Here is a 21,928-nt window from a genome sequence, read left to right on the forward strand (position 1 = left end):
AACAAGGAAGCTGGCCGGGCGCAGTGGTTCACGCCTGTAATCCCAGCACTTTGGGAGGCCGAGGTGGGTAGATCACGAGGTCAAGAAATCGAGATCATCCTGGCCAACATGGTGAAATCCCGTATCTACTAAAAATACAAAAATTAGTTGTGGTGGTTCCCGCCTGTAGTCCCAGTTACTTGGGAGGCTGAGGCAGGAGAATTGCTTGAACCTGGGAGGCAGAGGTTGCAGTGAGCCAAGGTTGCACCATTGCACTCCAGCCTGGCGACAGAGTGTGACTCTGTCTCAAAAAAACAAAACAAAACAAAACAAAAAAGAAAAAAAAGAAAAGAAAACAAGGAAGTTTGACACCTCAGCTTGCCATGTAGAAGGCATCACTACAAAAATATCTGGCTTTTAAGAGTTAACTCTAACAAACTAAAAAGTAGTTATTGAGAATGATTCTCTTCCATACTTTGTAGATTTCAAATTCTTTGTTTTAGGCTTCAGCTTAACTTTATCTTCATGCTTGACTAATTGAAATTCTGTACAATATGGCCTAGTGCAGTGGCTCACACCTGTAATCCCAGCACTTGGGGAGGCCAAGGTGGGGGGATCAGCCTGACCAACATGGAGAAAACCCGTCTCTACCATATATACAAAATTAGCTGGGCGTGGTTGCATGCGCCTGAAATCCCAGCTACCTGGGAGGCTGAGGCAGGAGAATCGCTGGAACTCGGAGGCGGAGGTTGCACTGAGCCGGGATGGCGCCACTGAACTCTAGCCTGGGCAGCAGAGTGAGACTCGGTCTCAAAATAAAAAACCTGTATAATGTTTCCTTCTCACGGCAGACACTTGTACATATCTTAGGTTTCTGGTAACTAGTTTCAGCTGTTTCAATAGAGCTGATAAGGCAGTATTTTAGTTAATATGTAGTGAAGTTCTGAGAGTGCTCTAACGAACTTCCTTGTTTTTAACTCGCTCCCAGGGTATTTGTCTATTAATTTCAGCTTTGTTTGCTCTTAAATTTAAAAATATGTATTTGGCTTCAGAGTTCTGTTTTCCCTCTCAGTTGCATTGCTTGAGGTGGGTGCTTTTATTTTTTCAATAATTCTTTATTATAATAGTGCTACTGTTTGCTAAGGCATACGTGGTCAAAACCTAATTTCCTGCAGAGCTGAAAGGAGCTCAGAGAAGTAAGGTGGAGAACGTGGTGGACAACCCACTGAAATGTTCCAGTTTCAGGCTATGCATGTTTCACACACTTGCTGAAATACAATTTGCGTTTCTTTAATTTCCATGTGAAGTGCTCTTCTAAAAACTAACCTTTAGTCAGTGGGTGACTTTATGGGAGTAAAAGGAAGCTGTTATGAAATAGCTGTTTTGGAACTGTTACAAGCTTTCAAGGATTCGAAGGTCTAAATATTATTTCAAAAGTCTAATATATTTTAATATAACAAAACAAGCAAAAGAAAATCCATCACCTACTCCTTCAATTGAAGTGATGAAGCCCGAATAATTCATACGGCAAAATGGAGAAAATTAGAAGACTGGCCATCTAAAAATCCGCCATTGGTGAAGTGATGAAGAACATTTACTGGCTTATTCTGAAACTTGCTGATTTTGCAACTCTTGGCTGCCTATGGATTTCTGTGGTGCAGTGTACAGTTTTAAATAGCTGCCTAAAATCGTGTGTAACTAATCTGGTAAGTCTCACAATCTAATATTTGTCTTTGCAGGAACTGGAACATGTAGAATTCAGCTTGTTATAACTGGTAGAATTGTTTTTTCTTTAGGAGGAGTTTTCTTATGAGAAGTGGTGGCAGCAAGGCAAGATAGATTATTTTTTCTTAAATAAGTTAGCAGCACTTATAGTTGCAGAAGATAAAGCAGGCTATTTTATTTCTTTAGGGTACCTGGTCACATTTTTTTGGGCTAAAGGATTGGGTAAAGGAGGTTTAAATGGAATCAATTTTGCACACTTAAAAAAATTCAATGTAAACTCACTTGTTACAAAGTCATTAATAGTTATCTTGAAACATTAAATAAATTTGGCCACAGGATAATGCCTGCTAATTCCAGCATAACAGTAATAATTACATCAGAGATGGATAATGTGTAGGGAGCTGGATGACCAAGGAAGCAGATACAGATGCCATGTAAAATAATATTATATTTTAAAGCAATAATTATGTATACATTCTTTATTTCTGTTTAAGCATTTATAATTTTAGTTAGTGAGTTTTTTTACATGGAAATTTATGCTTTCATTCTCATTTCTGGGTATCATCCCTTCTGTAAATATTGTATCATCTCTTTTCTGTTGTAATTAATTTTAAACATAATACTAGTTCTAAATATAGTGCTGATTATATTATGCTGAAGTGTTGGAGATAGAATTCTGTGACAGATTAAAAAAGAAACTTGTACTTACTTTTGATTTAGTTTAAACTGTAGTTTAAAGCATTACTTAGGCTTACTATGGTTAATAGCATTTTAAAAAAAGTTTAGTATTTTATATAAATCTTTGCCAATGATTTCATTGCCTTTAATATAGAATTGCATGCTTTAGTTTTTTATATTTGTAACCCAAACTTAAGAATGGAAGAATGGAACTAATAAATGTTTTAAAAAGATTTTAATTATTTTAATTATAAGAATATACATTTTAAATAAAATATTTATAAGATATAGAACTAGAGAATAAAAAAACTTTATAATTATGCCCCTAGTAAGCTTTCGATTGAATTTTCTTTTAGTATTTTTCCTCATAAATATATGTGTATATATATATCTATAATTTACACACAGCTATGCATCCAGCTTTTTCATTACATTATATTGAGTTTTCCCCTAGACCCTGAAATATTTTCAGAAACAGAATCTTTAATATCTTTAGAGTATTTCATTATATGACTGTACCACCGTAATTTATTTGTTAATTTCCCCACTGCTGAAATGATTTTAGTTGTTTCCAATATTGCAGTCTCCATTTTATTTTACTGTAGTTTCATTTATTCTTATCTTTTTATGTGGGCTCCTTGCTTTCAGGATTTGGCAGTAGGAATAGACACTTTGTTCTTTTGTTGAGTTGCCTTCCGTTCACCACCTACAGAGAAAAGCCCAGCTGATATGCGGCACAGCAAGAGAGACACGTCTGCCGATTTGACCAGTGAAAGTACAACACGTTCCCACACAGGGCTTGGAGGGACAAAAGTGAAGTGAATAAACAATTGAATGTAGCCATTGTTCACAGGAGAGGATATACAAAGTGCTCAAATTTATTATATTTTCTGTGCCATTTTTAAAAACATGGGCATCTACTCTGAAGGTCATCTATAATTTTATTGATTGACTCTTGATACTGAGGCATGTTTCCTTAAAAAAGAAAAACACAAAAATGTCTCGTCCAAAAAAACAAATGTTAGAACTGCGGACCAAAATGCACAAAGCACAGTTCTACACTTGAGCATGGGTATTTTACATTAATTTTAGCTTACATTAACAGAGATCTGCATGTATTAGTTGAAAGAATTAAAATGAAAAGTTTTTTTTTTGAATTCTAGATGCCATGTACTGCAGAAAACAACAAATAATTAATGCTCTTCAGAACACTAGTATTGTGAGATCCTTTATGAAAAAGAAAAAAGAATTCATGGTTGAATAATTTGTAGAAGTGTATTTTGCTATGCTCTATTTTTGTTGATCCACATGGCACAATAGCATATTAAAGGCTTTGTTTATTATAATTTCCCCATCTTTAGCAACAAAACCCTTTTTTGAATGTTTCCATAAGTTATTGGAGGTACAATTGGTATTTGGTTACATGAGTAAGTTCCTTAGTGGTGATTTGTAAGATTTTGGTGCATCCATCAACCATGTATATACTGCACCATATTTGTAGTCTTTTATACCTCACTCCCCTTCCCACTCTTCCCAAGTTCCCAGAGTCCATTGTATCATTCTTATGACTTTGTGTCCTCATAGCTTTGCTCTCACTTATTAGTGAGAACATATGATGTTTGGTTTTCCATTCCTGAATTACATCACAAATCTCTCTCTTTTTTTTTAATTAACAAATCACAACAACTGAGGAACTAACATTGACAAGGGCTCAGTTAGGAGTATCAATTCCATTCAATAAATTTTCTAGGTATTGATGTATATTCAACTCTGTGGGGGATGCAATTGGCAATACAAAAGAAGTAAATTACGTAATCAGTGCCCTAAAGGAAGTTATCAAATACTGAGGTACCAAGGTTGCTGTCACTAGACGGTTAAAAGCTATTACAAACATGATGTGTCTTTATTGTATTAAAGGGTGAGGACAAAACATTCATTTTTGATTTGTATCTAAAGTTCCAAAGAAATAAACCAAAAATCAACTTGAAAGACTATTAGGAATATTAGCATTTGGAAGATTTTAAAAAATTAATGTATAGACATCAATACTTGTCTTGTATATAAATACATAACATTAAAACAAGATAATATAACAAGATCATAATTCAGAAATTGTATAAAATATCCACAAATTAGCACAGTTTTTATTGATACAGGAAACAACCTGTGAGTAAAACAGAATACAATCGAGAAATAAAACCATGTACATAAGGGGATGTGAAATATGATAAAGATGGCAATTCAAACCAATTAGTTGTTACCCATTTAGAATAAAAAACTCCTACATAACTGCCAGATTCAAACAAATTTCAGGATATATTTTGTAAAAAGGTATGATTTTTGGTTGGGTTTGAAGGCTCATGCCTGTAATTACAGCACTATGGAAGGCTGAGGTGGGCAGATCCTTTCAGCCCAGGAGCTTGAGACCAGCCTGGGCAACATGGTGAGACCCCTGTCTGTACAACAAATACAAAAATTAGCTGGGCGTGGTGGTGTGCACCTGTTGTCCCAGCCACTCAGGAGGCTGAGGTGGGAGGATTGATTGAGCCAGGAGGTCGAGGCTACAGTCAGCTGTGATCTCACCACTGCACTCCAGCCTGGGTAACTCTGTTTCAAAAAACCAAAAAGAAAAAGAAAAAGGTATTATTTAAATACAAACAGACAAAGAAATAAAACAAAGCAAGAGTTTACTTCATAAAAATACTAGAAGAAATTAGGGGTTACTGTTTCTGTAATCTTGAAGTAGAAATGCCTTAAGAAGCCTAATTTAAAAAATTCATACTCCCTAAAATGAAATTATCAGTAAGTTTGGCGACTTAGAAACTTAAACTGTTATGACAACAAAGAGAATATAATAACAGCAAAGCCAAAAAGTGGAGTATTACACATGACAAATAGTTTTTTTAAAGAAAAAATCCAGGCCGGGCACAGTGGCTCATGCCTGTAATCCAGCATTTTGGGAGGCTGAGGCGGGCGGATCACAAGGTTAGAAGTTCAACACCAGCCTGACCGACATGGAGAAACCCCATCTCTATTCCAAAAATAAAAAAAGAAAAAATCCCTGATACACATAAAAACATGTAAGATGAATTTAGAATATAAACAGCTACTTCAAAGAAGAAGTATAAGTGTCCATTAACCAATGAGAGGATTAAAAAAGTTACATATATACACCATGGAATACTACTCAGCCATAAAAAGAAATATACATATTTTATATATTATATATATTTTATATTATATATATTATATACAATTTATATATTATATATAATATAAATTATATATAATATATATAATTTATATAATATATAAAATGTATAAATATATAAGATTTTATATATAAAATTATATATATAATATATATTAAATATATAAATATATATTTAATAATTATATAAAATTTTATGTATTTAAAATTTTATATAATACATATATTTTATATATGTATATTTTATATTTATATATATCTTATATATAAAATTTTACGTATTTGTATATATAGTATATATACATATACAATTGTATATATTATTGTATATATACAATTGCATATATATTAACATTTTTTATATATGTATATATAAAAAAGAAATATAAATGGCTAAAAAGCATGTGATATTCAACCTCACAGCAACAACAGAATTGCAGAGTAAAAACAAATTATCAATTTTTCTTCTATCAAATTGGTAAAGATAAAAACATTTATAGTTGGAAAAAGTATGAGTAAACTGCCATTTTCATGAATTGTTGGTTGGGACATAAATGGATAAATTTCTAGAAAAGAATGGGTTATTAAACGTCAAAATTAAAAGAGAAAATATACCTCTAATCTTGTACATCAAGAAATTTATCTGAGGATATTATTCCATAACTAACCAAAGATATGTATGCAAAATAATGTTAATAGCAAGTTGGGACATAATACTACTAATACATTCCCAAGTGCCTGCACTGCACTATAGTAATTAATGGATTTAATTAAATCTTCACAGATGCTTATGAATTAAGTATTATCCTACTCATGTCCCGGATGCGAACACTAAGTTTAGATGGCACAGGTAACTTTGAAAATATCACATTGAGAGCAAATATCATGTGGAATTAAAATACAGATCATTCTGCTCTGTTCCATTTAAATACGGTAGGAAGTAAAAATGAGATTAGTTCTGGCTGAGGTGGGCAGAATAGAAAAGCTTACGTCAGGAAGTAGTTATTAGGTTAAAAAAGTTTGAGATCTGGGACTGAGTTTGATTCTTGGAAGAAGATAATTGGAGTAGTTGGAGCCAGAGTAAACCAGTGGGGATCCTAATGTTCAAAATGAAAAATGTGATTTTGTTGGAGATCATGGAAGGCATCTGGTTAAGGGCACAGGTTCTGGAGGCAATCACCCTGCCCCCTTCAAATCTTAACCCAGGAAATTTACTAAATTTTCCTTCGCCTCAGCTGTAAAATGAGGTTAATTATAGCACCTACCTTATAGGGTTGCTGAGATGATTCAGTGAGATTTAGTGTAAAACACCTGCAAGAGTACCTGAACCATGGCAATAATTCAGTAAATGTTAGCTATTATAATTATGAGGAAGAGAATGGGGAATGAATGGAGATTAGGGAAGAGTGCTGACAAAATCTGCCTCATTGGAAACCCTGAGACCCAACTGTTGAGGTTACCTTTCCCAAGACCACTTGATGGTCATTTCACTCAGCCTGTTAAATTCACTCCAGAGAAGATCCATCCAGCAGGACTCAGTGCTGTTACAACATGACTATGATCATCAAGAAATATCTCTGCTCTCCTACTGTTAAAATACAACACAAAGACTACCTAGCACCCACCCTTTTGCTTTTATGAGTTAAAATACATTTTTAAAGGGGTAGGAAAGGATTCAATTTTGAACTCATTATCTCTCACCTGATTTTTATATGCTTGCGATTCAACCACCTTTTGAACAAAATCATGGAAACAAAGTACTACGAAGCACTTGGTTGCAAAATTCATCTAACAGAGTTCTTACTGTCTAAATGCTTATTATCTAAAAACAAAATCAAATAATCATCCTTCTTCTTTGCCTGCAAATATAACTGGTTATGGAGTTTAAAGGAATCCTCACTCATGCTTTAAAGTAAAGAAAAAATAGGCAACATTTGTTCTTTGGTTCTTGAGTCTGATTACTTTTCAAGTCAATCCACACAATATTAAGCCATTGGATAATGTTTCCAAGGGACTTCTGGAGCATCCTTACAGGAGAAACCACTTTGAATTCATGGATTTACTCCTTTGGCATATCTGTATTTATTGAACCCTTATTTCCATCAGGCACTGTTCTTGGTGCTGAGGATGGAGTGAAAAGCCAAATGGATAAAAAGGAGGCTCATGCTCCATAAGCACGGTAACAGAACGCTGCTCTCTTCTCTCTACCAAGCACGGTCCACTATTTGGGTACTTATCTGATTATCATAAGCCCAGTATTTCTATCCTTTGTAAACTGTCTTGTTTATGACAGACTCTACTCAAGTTATGACCAGAGAGACAATGAGCAATTTATAGATCTCTGTGCTTAGTTCCCATTGCTTTTATTTTCCTCCAGTACAGTTAGTGCTCGACTTATGACCACTATTGGTTCCGACAGACCGGTTGTAACACGATTAGGTCGTAAGTTGAGTAGGCTATATGTACAGTACTGTGAAATGATGTTATAAAAACCTTTAAGTCATATTTTATCATAATTTTCTTTCATTGTTATATATCATAATTTTCTTTGTTCATTTTATGCCATTTGTATCATCTCCACACCATTTTGTTTCTTATTTTTATATGCGTCAGGTTTAAGTAAAACACTGCATTACCAGTACAACTGGTTTAATATTTGCAAAACATACAAAATACAGGTGCATACAAAAATACAAAATACAGGTGTAAAAAATACCATAGGAAACATTTTCCCAATTGCAAAACATATCAAAATATATAAACATGTACGAAACATTTTATTGGCCGCTGGTGCTTGGCTGCGGATCATTGATGTTGTCATCTGAGGCAGCATTCAGGGTTACTGGAGTTGGTTTTTTCATAAACATGGTGAGCTTTGTCTGAATTGTATGTTTCTTTTTTTCTTCATAAATTTCACAATATGGACGAAACACATCGCGCGCCATCCGTTCAATCCTTGCAAATCGTCCGATGTTTGGGTCCATTGCTTCAAAATGGATAAGAAGTTTATTCAGTAAAGATAAACCATCTGATAATCCCTTAGTGGTGAACTTTCTTTCTGGCTCCTCCTCTTCTTTCTCTGCTTCTCTTCTTTCTTCTTCCGCCACTCTTTCTTCTTCCAGTTCGATTAGCTCTTCATTTGTAAGTTCTCCGGATTCTTTGTCTAGCAATTCTTCGACAGCTTCCATTTCACACTCCAAACAAAGGTCTTTAGCGAGTTTTACTATTTTTTCCCGAATCGTTTCAAGTTCATGTTCACTGTCAAATCTGTCAAAATCATTAACATAGCGCTTAACACTATTTTTCCAGACACCATTCATGCACTTTGTCATCACAGCCTCCTAGGCAGTAGCGATATTCTTGATACACATCAAAATGTTGTAGTGTTTCCAAAAATCTATAGCGGAGCAGTTGTGGCTAGTGATTGTGGTCATAAAGTTGAATGATCATAAGTTGCATAGGTCGTAAGTCAATCAATACCTGTATAAAAAAGTTCCTACAATTTGTATGTGAGAAACAAAAGAATAATCTTATGGTTTATTGTATACCAATTTGCATTTTCTCCCTGCTCTTGATTTTAAAAAGAAAAATCTGAACACAATTCATCACTAATTTAGGAGTCCTTTGACTTGATCAACTGACCAATGCCACAGGTTTATTTAATTGCCACACCCTTACTCCCACCTTTGTAGTTCCTACAAAATTCTTCGGCATTACGTTTATAATTTGCACCAGCATTTTGTCTGGTAATGATGGATTTAATGCCTTTAAAACATTTGGCTCCTTATTTTACAGTTACAAAACGCCGAGAAGGCAACATTATTTCAGGAAGCCCTTTTAAAAGGTATATTAGTTACACTGAACCCAGTACTGATGGCTGGTGTTTACTGTCTCCTTCATTTCAGGGCCGGCAGCTTGACGTTGGCACACCACATAATCTGAGTGAACCGGTAAGTAATTGCTTCAGTTGTCAAGAATTTTACAATTTTTGTGTTGATAATGAAGGGACAATGATCAGGTTTTATTACAGTAAGAATTGCTAAGTAAAATCTCATTTATCCTTGGTGGAAGAAAACCAATTGAAAATAATGAGAAGTCTGAATTATGTAAAAAGGAAGTGTGTTGAAGTGGAAACAGCACAGGACCAATCCAGGTGCATGATTTTGTCTCTATATAACTGCATAGCTTTTGACAAATTACTTAATTTTTCTGAGATTTAGTTTTGCTCTATGTTATTTGATAGAATTTCTTCTAACAATTACATTTTATGGTTTTATTACTGTTCTGCACATGCGTTCATTTGTTTCACAAGTGTTTAGTGACTTGAGGTATAAGTATGCACAAGACACTGTGCCAGGAACTAGAAATTTAACAATGAAAAAAATAGGGTCTCTGTTTAAAATAACTCTCAACCTTTTTGTGATGCATACTTAAAACCAGAGAGACAGACACACACATAAAACCATGGCCAGACAGTATCATCAGAGCCAGAAGTGTGGTGTGTGTGAGGAGTAAAAAGAGAATACATAAGAGTAAAAGGCACCACACTTGCCTGCAAGGCCTTCAAACTAAAACTAGAAAGAGGAAGTTTTCCAGATGGACTAAAGGGGAAAAGGCATATTGATCAGACAGGGCCCTTAGTGTCAAGACACAAAGGTGTGAAGTAGCCTCAAGTTGTTAAAGTTCTTAACTATTTGTTAATTTGTTAAACAAAGGTGTGAAGTAGCCTAAGTTGTTAAAGTTGTAAAATAACTGAGTATTCGTTGCTAAGTTGTTAAGCTGTTAAAGAACCTGAGTATTTCAGCTTGCTTGGAAAATGGGGTACATGTGTAGGTGGTAGGGAGATGGAAGACCAGTTGTCAAGTTTCATGGAGCCAGATCATGAAGGGCTTTGTCTGCCATGCTTGCTAAGTTGGTCTTAACCCACAAGATGATGGAGAGATATACAGAGTTTTAGGTAAGAGAAGAGTGTGACCAGGTTTTGTTTTAAAAAGATCACTCCAAATGTGGGAACAAGAGGGATCTCCCTGAGGTTTTTGGCAAGTGGTAAATGGCACAGCAGAAAATTGAGGCCGTGAGTGATGAACCCAGATAGATTTTAATGACCAGATGAGTCAATAGGACTTGGTGATGGGTTTTCCATGAGAAGGGAGAGTGGCATGAGAGAAGACGACACCCTGGTTCCTGGTTTGGACCACTCAGGAGAATGTAGCATGTTAATGGGAGACACAGGAGAAAGAGCAAATTTGAGGATGGAAAGTGAGGAATTGAATTCCACATGATGAATTTGAAGTGCTTGTAGGAACTTAAATGGAGACATCTAATGAACGAGTGGATATCTGGGTTTGGAGCTCAGGAAGGAGCCTCAGCTGTAGTTAGAAGTTTGGGGAATATCAACACCAAGATCACTTGAAGCTCAGGTAGGGGATGAACTTGCTCCAGGAGAACTAGAAGAGTGTGAGGAGAAAAAGCTGAGGATAGAACACAAACACCAAAGGGGTGGAGAGAGGAAAAAAGAGATGGCAAAGGAGGCTGAGCAGGAAGTAGGAAAAAGGAATCCAGGTGCCACCATGGCCTGTGGAAGGAGTGGTCAAGTCAGGCACAGATGGATCAAGTAAGGTAAGAAGAAACCTGTCGAATCTGCCCACTAGCAGGTCAGGGCAGCTTAGGGTTTTCAGGGCAGCTGTGGGGCGTAAGCTGCTAGTAGACAAGCCGACTCCCCAAACTGCCTACCTATTTAGATTTCGACGTACTACCATCTGGTTGAATCTCCAGTTTTGAGTTTTACTTGACATGTGTGGACGCCTTAGGATATACTAAATGCCACGTTGTCCTGGGCTTTACCTTTGACAACTACCCAGTGTACAGTGTCTTCCCTGAAAGTTGGCTGTTCTTTGGCTTCTAGGCCTGCTCATGCCAGGCTTAATTCCACTCAGTAATTTGGCTGCTCTGCAGTGAGCCACAAGCCTTGTCCTACCTGTAGATAGGACAGCTCTGTCTGGAACCCCAAAGGTCCTGATCCTTTGGAGGCCTCAAGTTTCTTGGTAGGTTTCTATTTCTAAAACACAGGGTGATGCTTTGTGTTACCATGTTGTACGTTCAGGTGACAAGAAAAAGTCACATTTCTTCAATCATTCACTCTTGTTTGTTATTGTTTCTTCCAGTGCATACAAGGATGTCACTTTTGGAACTCTGTAGATCAGAAAAACTGTGCTTTAAAGTGTGTAAGTATTCATTAGGTTTCTATTTTGATACTGTTGTTTCTTTCAAGGGGAAAGTTTTGTAAGAGTATTCCCATTTGCATTTCCATTGGCTTTCAACTAGTTTGCTTGACCCTAAGACAAAACAAAACTAAACTAAAAAGCCGTTAGCATGGATAATATATAGCAATAAAAAAGATTGAGATTAACATTTTTAATGCCACTAGAGGTCAAGGAAGTTTAATGCAAATCATAGAACCCAGGGATGCTCAATGGCTCCCAAACTATAAATTTCTTTTAGTTGACTGGTATTTGTTAAATTTCCTAGGCCTACATTCTCAAATCTTAATGTACAATTATCCGGGATCTTATTAAAATGCTGATTCTGATTCAGTAGGTCTTGGGTGGGGCCTGAAATTCTGCACTTGTTACAAGCTCCCAAGTGATGCAGTGCTGGTGGTCCCCAGACCACATTTTGGATTGCAGGGCCGTAGATCATGTTCAAAGTTCCTATGCAGGAAATATGACAGGTATCTAATTCAGGGCCACAAACACCTGGTTTACTCTATTTTATATAGGAAATACATTCCCAGATATTTTATTTTTTATGTTATTCTGTTGCCTCACAGAATGGAAGTTACCAAAATGTAGATCATGTGCTATCTGGACTTAGTAGCTATTAAATATTTCTCAGAAATTGCAGCTCAAACAATTTGTCTAGTTGTGTGTTTTGTATCTTTGATCTCAACGTATTAGCACCACTGGGGCAGGATGCTCTCCATCTTTTTTAGATTGTTATCTCTTGCAATGAATGCAGTGAGGGGCATATAGCAGCTGCTCAGTCAACATTTGCTGAAGGAATGAATGGGAAGCATCATTTGTTGCTGGGCAACAATTCAGGAGGCTTTGTGGCTGCTGGAGGGGCCAGCATGGGCAGAAGAATCTGCAGTCCTTTGCTAGCAAGAGCTATTGGTGGTTTTCACTTCCTGCTCTGTTTCCTTTTGACATTAGCAAATACTCCTTCACTCTCTAACTTGGTCCACCACAGATTATGTTAGCCTGCTGAGATTTTTCTAGTGGATATCATATTCTCCCGTTTTTCCAGTGATGCAAACAGTTTACTATTTTTAGAGCTGCTGATACAGCATCTTGCCTAGATAAGAGCTCCAGCTCTGGGCTCCCTTGCTTTTGTTTGTTTGTTTGGTCATTTATCAATGGTGGGCCAAGAAATTAATTTGAAATAAATGTACAGCTCAGTGTCACTCAAATTATTTACAACTTTCAAGATTTTAAGTAGTCTTTCTTTTTTGTTTCTATGCAGAATGATACTTATGCCACTGTTTGTGAGGTGAGTTGGCAATCCCAAAAAAGATGTCATCAAGCCTCATGTCTTTATCTCTGGTCTCTAAAAAGCTTTTAAAGTAGGAGTGCAGAAACCTAAGGTATTCTCAGTGCACAGAGACATTCTTCCTAAAAGTGTTATTACTCTGAGTATAAAAATGACTGTAAAATTCCATTTTGGCACAAATATTTATTATTTTATATATCTATGTGCACGTAGATTATATGTGTATAATATATGTTTGTATATAGATACATGCACATTCACTATGTGTGTGTGTGTGTGTTTGTGTGTGTGTGTGTATGTATTACTCTACTGTGGTTTGGGGGGTTGGAGTTGGGGAAATGGAGAGGAGAGGAAGAAGGGGTACATTCAGAGACATTTCTGCTGATTACATTTTCTTCCCCACAATGTATAGTGCTCTATCATCGAATATAGTACATTAAAAGAGAATCCTTTGATTGCTACTGTGTCTTTTCTTTCTTTCTTTCTTTGTTTTTCTTTTTTCTTTTTCTTCTTTCTTTCTCTATTCTTCTCTTTCTCTCTCTCTCTTTCTTCTCCCTTTCTTTTGTTCCTTCTTTCTTCTCTTTCTTTCTTCTCACAGTCTTGCTCTGTCACCCAGGGTGGAGGGTAGTAGTGCAATCTCAGTTCACTGCAGCCTCCGTCTCACGGGTTTAAGCGATTCTCCTGCCTCAACCTTCTGAGTAGCTAGGGCTACAGGCCCGTGCCACCACACCTGGCTAATTTTGTATTTTTAGTAGAGATGGGGTTTTGCCATGTTGGCCAGGCTGGTTTCAAACTCCTGATTTCAAGTGATCTACCCACCTTGGCCTCCCAAAGTTCTGGGATTACAGGCATGAGCCATCAAGCCTGGCCTCAATTTTCTTTCTTATGCAACAAAATCCTATGCCAACATTTTGCAACACAGCTTCTCCCACCCCTCCCCACAATGGTAAGTGATGTCTCACACTGCCCTTCCCAGGTGTCCTTATGATCCTCTAAGCAACCTCTGCTGCACTTGATTTTCTCTTTTTCAAAGAGAGCTTGACATTTTGATCTTTTCCTACTTAGTCTTCAACTAAGCTTACCTGTTCTGTATTTCATTCCTTCAAAATAAGTTTATTTGACAATAGGTGATATGAAGAAGCTACCTTATTTATTAGTTTAAAGCCTATGGTGACTGGGTATGATGGTGTGCACCTGTAGTCTCAGCTACTTGGGAGGCTGAAATAGAAGGACTGCTGGAGGTCAGGATTTTGAGAGCATTCTGGGAAACATAGCAAAACTGTCCCCTAAGGGAAAAAACGTTAAAACCTATGTTGTATTCTATTGAAATATCCTTGAAACTGGTGACCAGAAGCCTGGGGAAGGAGTATAAATTATCATCCATTAGTAAAACAGAAAAATTCCTTCTTAATAGAGAGCAAAAATACAAACAAAATATTAAATTGGCATGTTTTATCAGTTGTTACTGGCTGGTTATAAAAATAGTGTCTGAGCAATTTTTCTTGGGAATGGGTGGAGGTGAGGGTTGGCTAAGAAGAGAGAAAACAGAGGGGAAAAGTCACCCATATGTAAAGAGACAATTAAAGGTATCTCCTGATTGAGATAGAAAAAAAATTGTCTGCAAATCCTTTTATGTGATTAAGGCAAAATTACCCCCAAAGAATAGTCCCTAGGATAAATGTACCAGTGTCAGGAAAATCAGGGAGAGAGTCTCTCAAGCACTGAAGCAGCCCAGGATTGGATTTCTAATGTACTAGTTCTTTGTCAATCATTATGCTGTTCAGTTTTCTGTGCTTATATAGTATAAATCTTTCCTCTCAGTGTTATAACTTGTATAACTATTCTATTTTTTCTCTTTATACTTTGCTATTTTACACTTTAAAATGTTTCACTTTAAAGTAGAACTGAAGAGGAATACATGCTATATGTATCTCAATGAATCAATCATCTCTATCTTCTATCAATCTGTCATCTATCTATTTTCTCTGTCTGTCTGTCATCTCAGTTGTCCACACCTTTAGGAAATCAGACTCCTTAATCATTAATGTTTGAACGTAGGAAGCTTGTTATTTTTGCAATTCATATCTCTTGGAGTGAATAATCTTGAAAGTGATAGGTCAGGGAAATAGAACTTGGAGAATGACAATAGCTAGTGAGATGGAGAAGGATTATCCCTGGTAATTGAAAACATAAATTAGATCTTTTTGCCTGTTGGCCTTTTGGCTATTTTCCAAGTTCTATTTCACTGAGATATGACTTTCAGGATTATTGCCTCCAAGAAATATGAATCGCAAAAATAATAAGCTTTCTACATTCAAACAGTTATACCTATGCCTTTGGCTTATTTTCTTCCTAGCATTTTTCATTATTAGAATTATTTTTTCTTTTTCAAAATTTGTCATTCAGTTATTATCTATCTCCTTCTCGGGGAAGTCCTGTAAGGCAGGGAATTTAACTTTCTTGCTTACTGTCATACTCTTAGACCCCAAAACCATGGTTGGCACGAAAAAGGCCAACTGTTCAAATATTCTTGAATGAATAAATAAATGAGTGATTTTTAAGGGAACAATGTCACAGTTTATATGGAGGGTGGTGGGGGAGTCTTCCTTGTGTTACAGAAGCCAGAAAGGGCACTGGCAGTCTGTTTGCCAGTCTGGGAAACCAAGGATGGAGCCAGAGGGACAATAAAGATGGTCTGACTACGATGGGGAAGATGGGAGTATGGGTGGGAACAGAGGGAGCAAGCTAATGTAGGCTCCAGGAAGAGTAAACTTGGCTTCCAGTATGGGAATGGCAGCACACTAATTTGGAATATGCCACATGAATGTCCCATCCAAGGGCTTCAGGCTCAGATTCTGTAAATTCCTTAAATCCAATCACCTTTAGATTCTCTCTAGGCAGCTCAAGCTTGAGAAACACTGGATAACTTTATTTGAAGTCCAATGTTAAATTGCCACCATAGTTCAGGGAGGGGTGAAAGGAGGTGAAAGGGGTGGGACAATGGGCTGGGGAGAGAGGTAGAAGGAAACATAGTTGTTAGCTTTGTCTCCACTTGAGATAACTTTTAAACTCCCAGAAGGATGGGAATTTTATTATCTGTTTCCCCTGAAAGTATCAGAAAAAAACAGGAACACAATTTTCCCTGATTGTCAGGACTAGCTATGTTTCAAAATAATCTGTATTTTCAAATATTTCTCCTTTCTTATCCTCAGTTTTCTTTTTGAAAGAAAAAAAAAACTCATGTTATATAATAATTTTGCTGTAAATTGGCTTGTTTATTCTCTGCAGTTAATAAATATGTTGAATGTTTTATTAAAATATGTAAGCAGTATTTGAAATGTATACTAAACCTTGAAGTTAAATAATTCCAAACCCAAACTGAGGTGTTTAAATTAATCCTTAACTAAAGCAAACCTGGACTTATCAGGCATCCTTCCTTTTAGTTTGCAGAGCAAACACTGAACTGTTCATATTTGCAAGTTACAGCCCTTCTTTTTAGGGCAAATGTATTGTGCCATGGTTTCCATTATTATCATGAGAAACAATAGCATGTTGTCCTAGGTATTATAGTTACAAATTGAAAGAGAACAGGAAGATAGATCATGATTGTGTTGTACTTTAACAATGTGTACCTTTTCTCCAAGTATGTGTGTGTGTTTTGTAGCCAATGTTAATGCATCTGTTAAGAGCTGCAGGAAATTTGTGTTACAGTCATCAAATTGTGTACTGTATTTTTCAATAATGAAATAAAATGTAAACATCATTAAGTTTTCGTAGATTTGAAAACTCAACCTTAGTATAAAGATATTCATTAAAATGTTCAGCTACTATATAAATTTATAGTCAATGTTTAATTTTCCAAGGAAGACCAGGATATATAAAATAAATAGGTAATCCCTAAGCATCATTTTAGTCTAAAGTTTTAGGTTTTAAGCTCATTAAAACATTGACCAAGTTGGCAAGCACATAATTGTACTGCTGAGTTCAGTGTTTTCTCAACCTGTATGACATGACCCGTTAGAAGGTCATCAAGCCAATTCAGCGAATCAAGAGTTGCATTAAACAAAATGAAAAAATAGGTGGCTCACGCCTGTAATCCCACCACTTTGGGAGGCTGAGGTGGCGGATCACCTGAGGTCAGGAGTTCGAGACCAGCCTGACCAATATGGTGAAACCCCATCTAAAAAAAAAAAAAAAATGAAAAAATAGAATAGAATAGCATTGAACATATAAGAGCACATCACAGACAAGGGATTTCTTTTGAAGACAATGAAAATGTTCTAAAATTAGATCGTAGTGATTATTGCACAACTCTGTGAATATTCATACAGCACTGAACTGTGTACTTTGAATAAGTGAGTTTATGGCAGGTGAATATATCTCAGTAAAACTTCTAAAAATGGAAGGAAAAGTAAGAATTGTTTAGGAATCTTTTTTCCAACACGTATGTGTATACTAAGTTGTTTTGTTAAATTATTTTTTGTTACAGAGCAAGGTCAAAAGTTTGGGAAGCGCCAGTCTAGCAAGTGGGAATTTTACTGCAGTAGAAATAGTTTACATAAAGATGTACTTGTGTATTAGACACTCTGATTTCAAAGATTTACTTACATAGTGGGCAAAGATATACTTGCATGTTAGGCATTCAGATTTCACAATTTAATTGAAGCTTATTAGCAAAACCAGTAACAAGGATGCCCTGACTGGCATGTTACCTGTCTTTCACAGTGGGAATTATGTGAGGTTGGCTGCAGCAGTGCGGAAGGTGCATATGAAGAGGAAGTACTGGGTAAGAGGACACACACGACTTTAAAAAAATAGTCTACACCACTCTAGTGACTTGTACTTATGTAAAGATAATGAAACACCTTTCAAAACCTCTTGACTTCTGCATCTCAGTATGATAAAAAATACATAGAGAATTCAATTTTAAAAGACTCAGCAAGATTCTTCTTTCAGAACAAAACAGAGGAAACAGTACATGACTAATATTTAAGACCAGATTTTGTCCTCAAGTTCAGTAGGTGTACTCACTTCTATCTTAATGACAAGACAATGTATATCCTGAGCAGACTTGATGTCAGGGAATGCCACTGTTTCAATGAATGGAAAGTATAGGTATATTGTATTGAATGTACCTTCCATTATTAAGCTAACAGTTATCCAATAGAGTGCCTATTGTGTGAAAGACTCCTCAAAAGGCTCTAGAAATTTGTAAAATGTACAGAAGCTATGCTTTTCAGTGTTAGATTTTGAGCAAGTAGGGGGTTTGGGTGTTTATCAGCTCCCTCTGCCTGATTTCAGAGTAGGTTGGGGATGTCAAAGTAGCCTTGCCTTAGTGTATTAATTCTCCAGTAGTTTCTTAAAGGCCAGTGCTTTGATAAGTCATAGCTTGGATGTCAGCAGACAGCATTCCTGAATTCCCTAGGGCATCCTCCCACCAACAGGCAGACAGTTCTGTTAAGTCTGAGAGATGCTTGGTTCTTCCATACATTGTAGTCCTTGACTCAGTGGCTTGTTCCTTGCTCTCAGTGGCTGATAGAAATTGGAAGGGGAATCTTATCTTGCTGTTCTGATTTTCTTCTGCCCTTTAGTGTCCCACGAAAGATACCCTAGACATTTCTGTGGAGAAGTAGTGATATTGCATTTTTTTTCTGTGTCATAGGAATTAGCTGTGGATAAAATTTGTATTTTATGATTTTCCAGCTGGGCACTGATGTGCTCCAGGCCATTACAGCAATCTAATAGGGAACATGGAGTATTTTAAACACTCAAGAGAAACACAAGGAGAGGTGAAATCTGTTGGATGGTGATACCCAGTCTGATCCTAAGGTTAGAGGAGTTGTGCAGTGCCCAGCAGGTACACAGGTCCCATTAGGATGCAATTATTTTTACTTAAGGATGAAATAAATACACAGTTTTATCTTTCAATTTCTTATTTGTTTCAAATATCTACCAAATTGTTAGATACTAGCAATTAATATCAAATTGTTAGTCAATTTGGTATTAACACATACTTATTAAGTTAATACTACTTAAAAAAATGGAACTGTTCTCCAGAGAATTCTGTTGGTTCAGAGAACCATGAAAAAAATTTCTGAGAAACTAAGGACACCAGAACTGAGGGAGTGTGAAATCTTTTATTTACATTCCTTTATTATGTTCTAAAATTATATTACCAACTTAATTACACAATTCTGTTAGAATACAAGTGTAATCAATGCTTTATTTTTATTTTCTCTTTGGTAATGGATCAATGACTATGTACCACTAACAAATGAGATGTACCGAGTCTAAATAAAGGCATTTGTACTTAGGGGCCATACCTGTAGTCTGTTATAACGAATCATTTTGTCCATGATCCTAAGATTTTATTTGTCTTTAACACATCTGATTCCTGAGTCATTTATCTGTAGGTATGCTATATTCATTTTACATATCTCCCATACCCCCTTTCACATGATGGAAAATGATAATAGCTAATAACATATTAAAATGAATAAATAAGTATATATTTGCATATACAAATATATATGTGCATATATATGTATATGTGTGTATATATATGTATATACATATATGAGAGAGAGACAGAGTCTCGCTCTATCACCCGGGCTGGAATATAGTGGCACAATCACAGCACACTATAACCTCAAATTCCTGAGCTCAAGCAAACCTCCTGCCTCAGCCTCCTGATTAGTTAGGCATGAGCCACCATACGTGGCCAAAAATAGTTATTTTTTATTAGGCATTTATGAGTTGACCACTTATTTATTCATATATATTAGCTCCTTTTGTCCTCAGAGTTATACATACTATTATTAACCTCATTTTACAGGTGAGAAAATTGAGGCACAAAGTTTATACATTTGCTTGAGGCCGCATAGCTGGTAAGGGATATTTCTGGAATTATAACCCAGGTGCCTGGTAACAGGGCCTTTTCTTACCCACTCTGCCATATACTGAAAATAGGATGGAGCTCAGTCTAGCTTCCCTTTTTCATTTGGCTCTCTTTTTGCCTTGATAATTTAGCATAAACCTACTTTACCTTTTTTTCATATGTATCACCATGGCTTTGAAATATGTCTATATTTAGCTATGATATTTACATTTACTTGTACTTATATAACTGATCACTTCTGCCAGTTCTCAACTTTTGTTTCTGATGCCTCCTGGCTATTTTTCCTCACTCTGCCGACAACTCCATCGTTGGACTCCCCTTCAGGATGTCCACAGCATACTCTAATTCCTGGTACTGAGAGTCTCACAAGAAAGGGAAGAAAAATGGGGCTGTGCTTTGCTTGTTCAGTTATAATAGCCAAAAATTAACTCTAAAAAGAAGAATCAGCAGAGAAGTGTTGTGCTAGGCCCCTTTGTGGCTAGGTCCTCAGATGACAATGACTCTGATTTTTCTGTATTACAGAGTATGGACTTTAATTGGTCTATGTCTAGTGTCTGTAGTGATAAGAACTGTATCAATTTTCTCTTAACCAGAAAGACTGAGATCCTGGGACTTTGTATTTATTTATTTATTTATTTATTTATTTTTATACATTGTTTTTTTTTTTTTTTTTTTTTTTTTTGAGACGGAGTTTCGCTCTTGTTACCCAGGCTGGAGTGCAATGGCGCGATCTCGGCTCACCGCAACCTCCGCCTCCTGGGTTCAGGCAATTCTCCTGCCTCAGCCTCCTGAGTAGCTGGGATTACAGGCACGCGCCACCATGCCCAGCTAATGGGACTTTGTATTTAGCCATTTTAAGCTCCCTACCAAATTTACCATGCTTTCTAAACCAGAGCGCTGATTTTGTTTCCAGAAAAGAAAGCTGAATCATTAAATTCATCACAATTTTGGAAAAATATAAAAAGTAAACTAAAATAATTTCATCCCAGTGGGATGTACCACTCAGAAGTCTAGCCCTTAGTACCATGCCTGGCAAGCAGCACCTGAGAAATATGTGCTGCCAATTGTAATATATCTAATGTTTAGATGTCCTGAAATGTTTTATAATGTGAAACAGTTGATCACAGAGTCCTTTGGAGTAAAGGCAATTGCTCTGTACGTATAAAAAATAATTTGTTGTTAAGATGCACAGCAATAGTAGAATTGGAGTATAAAATTTCAGAAATATGTTGGGGTACATATCCCAGGATAATGGATGGTTCTGTTGTGCCACAGATGTGCTCTGAGCACTGGCTCCCGTTGCCTGTAAGAGAGTGATATTGTAAGAGAAAACTGGACAGCTCAGAATGCGCTGTGTCATCTGCCTGTAAAATCAAAATCAGAACAAAACAAAGACTATGTTCAAAGATAATAGTAAATTCTGTAGAAAAAAAGATTGAGAGACTGACTAATTTTTAAAAATAAATTGAATATGCATACCATTGATTATTCAGGTGAGTTATTGTAGCAAAATGCAGTTTTAGCAAGAGAATATGGAGAGCCCTAGATGAGACAGGCACACATTCTCTTGCTCTGATGAACAAGAGTGCATGGTGAGTGAAATCTTGTTTTCTCCCTAGAAAATGCAGGTCTTCCAACTGCACCCTTTGCTTCTTCCATTGGAAGCTACAATATGACATTACGATGGAAATCTGCCAACTTCTCTGGAGTAAAATACATCATTCAGTGGAAATATGCACAGTTTCTGGGAAGCTGGACTTATACTAAGGTATGAAAGGCTGCCTTTGTACCTAAACCCAGACCACTCCCTATTTTTAAAAGCACCAAATTATTACTTACAGTTATAGGCATAAAGGCCTTCTAGAAAAGATTCAAGCATGAGATGGATA

At 36.3% G+C, this 21,928-nt stretch overlaps 1 protein-coding gene and 1 long non-coding RNA gene across 5 annotated transcripts in view; one reads left to right on the plus strand and one right to left on the minus strand.

Annotated features, from left to right (window-relative positions):
• The first annotated feature begins 917 nt into the window (after positions 1 to 917).
• Positions 918 to 21,928, plus strand: part of ROS1 (ROS proto-oncogene 1, receptor tyrosine kinase) — a 139,920-nt gene continuing 118,909 nt past the window's right edge. For 3 of the 4 annotated variants that reach the window (XM_032274956.1, XM_032274957.1, XM_032274958.1), the window contains exons 1-6: positions 919 to 1,685; positions 9,499 to 9,543; positions 11,758 to 11,817; positions 13,115 to 13,141; positions 17,867 to 17,927; positions 21,659 to 21,807. In XM_032274956.1, the coding sequence (XP_032130847.1) occupies positions 1,563 to 1,685; positions 9,499 to 9,543; positions 11,758 to 11,817; positions 13,115 to 13,141; positions 17,867 to 17,927; positions 21,659 to 21,807 (465 nt within the window). In that variant the 5' untranslated portion in view covers positions 919 to 1,562. Of the gene's footprint in view, positions 1,686 to 9,498; positions 9,544 to 11,757; positions 11,818 to 13,114; positions 13,142 to 17,866; positions 17,928 to 21,658; positions 21,808 to 21,928 lie in introns of all 4 variants that reach the window. The other variant, XM_032274959.1, reaches the window with a different exon arrangement.
• LOC116549396 lies at positions 20,324 to 21,268 on the minus strand. Its single transcript, XR_004267844.1, has 2 exons — positions 20,878 to 21,268; positions 20,324 to 20,651 (listed from the first exon to the last, which is right to left on the minus strand). It is a non-coding gene; the product is annotated as an uncharacterized LOC116549396 (long non-coding RNA).

Source organism: Sapajus apella, unplaced genomic scaffold, assembly GCF_009761245.1.
Source record: "Sapajus apella isolate SASKATOON/1434 unplaced genomic scaffold, GSC_monkey_1.0 scaffold6, whole genome shotgun sequence".
Lineage (NCBI taxonomy): Eukaryota > Metazoa > Chordata > Mammalia > Primates > Cebidae > Sapajus > Sapajus apella.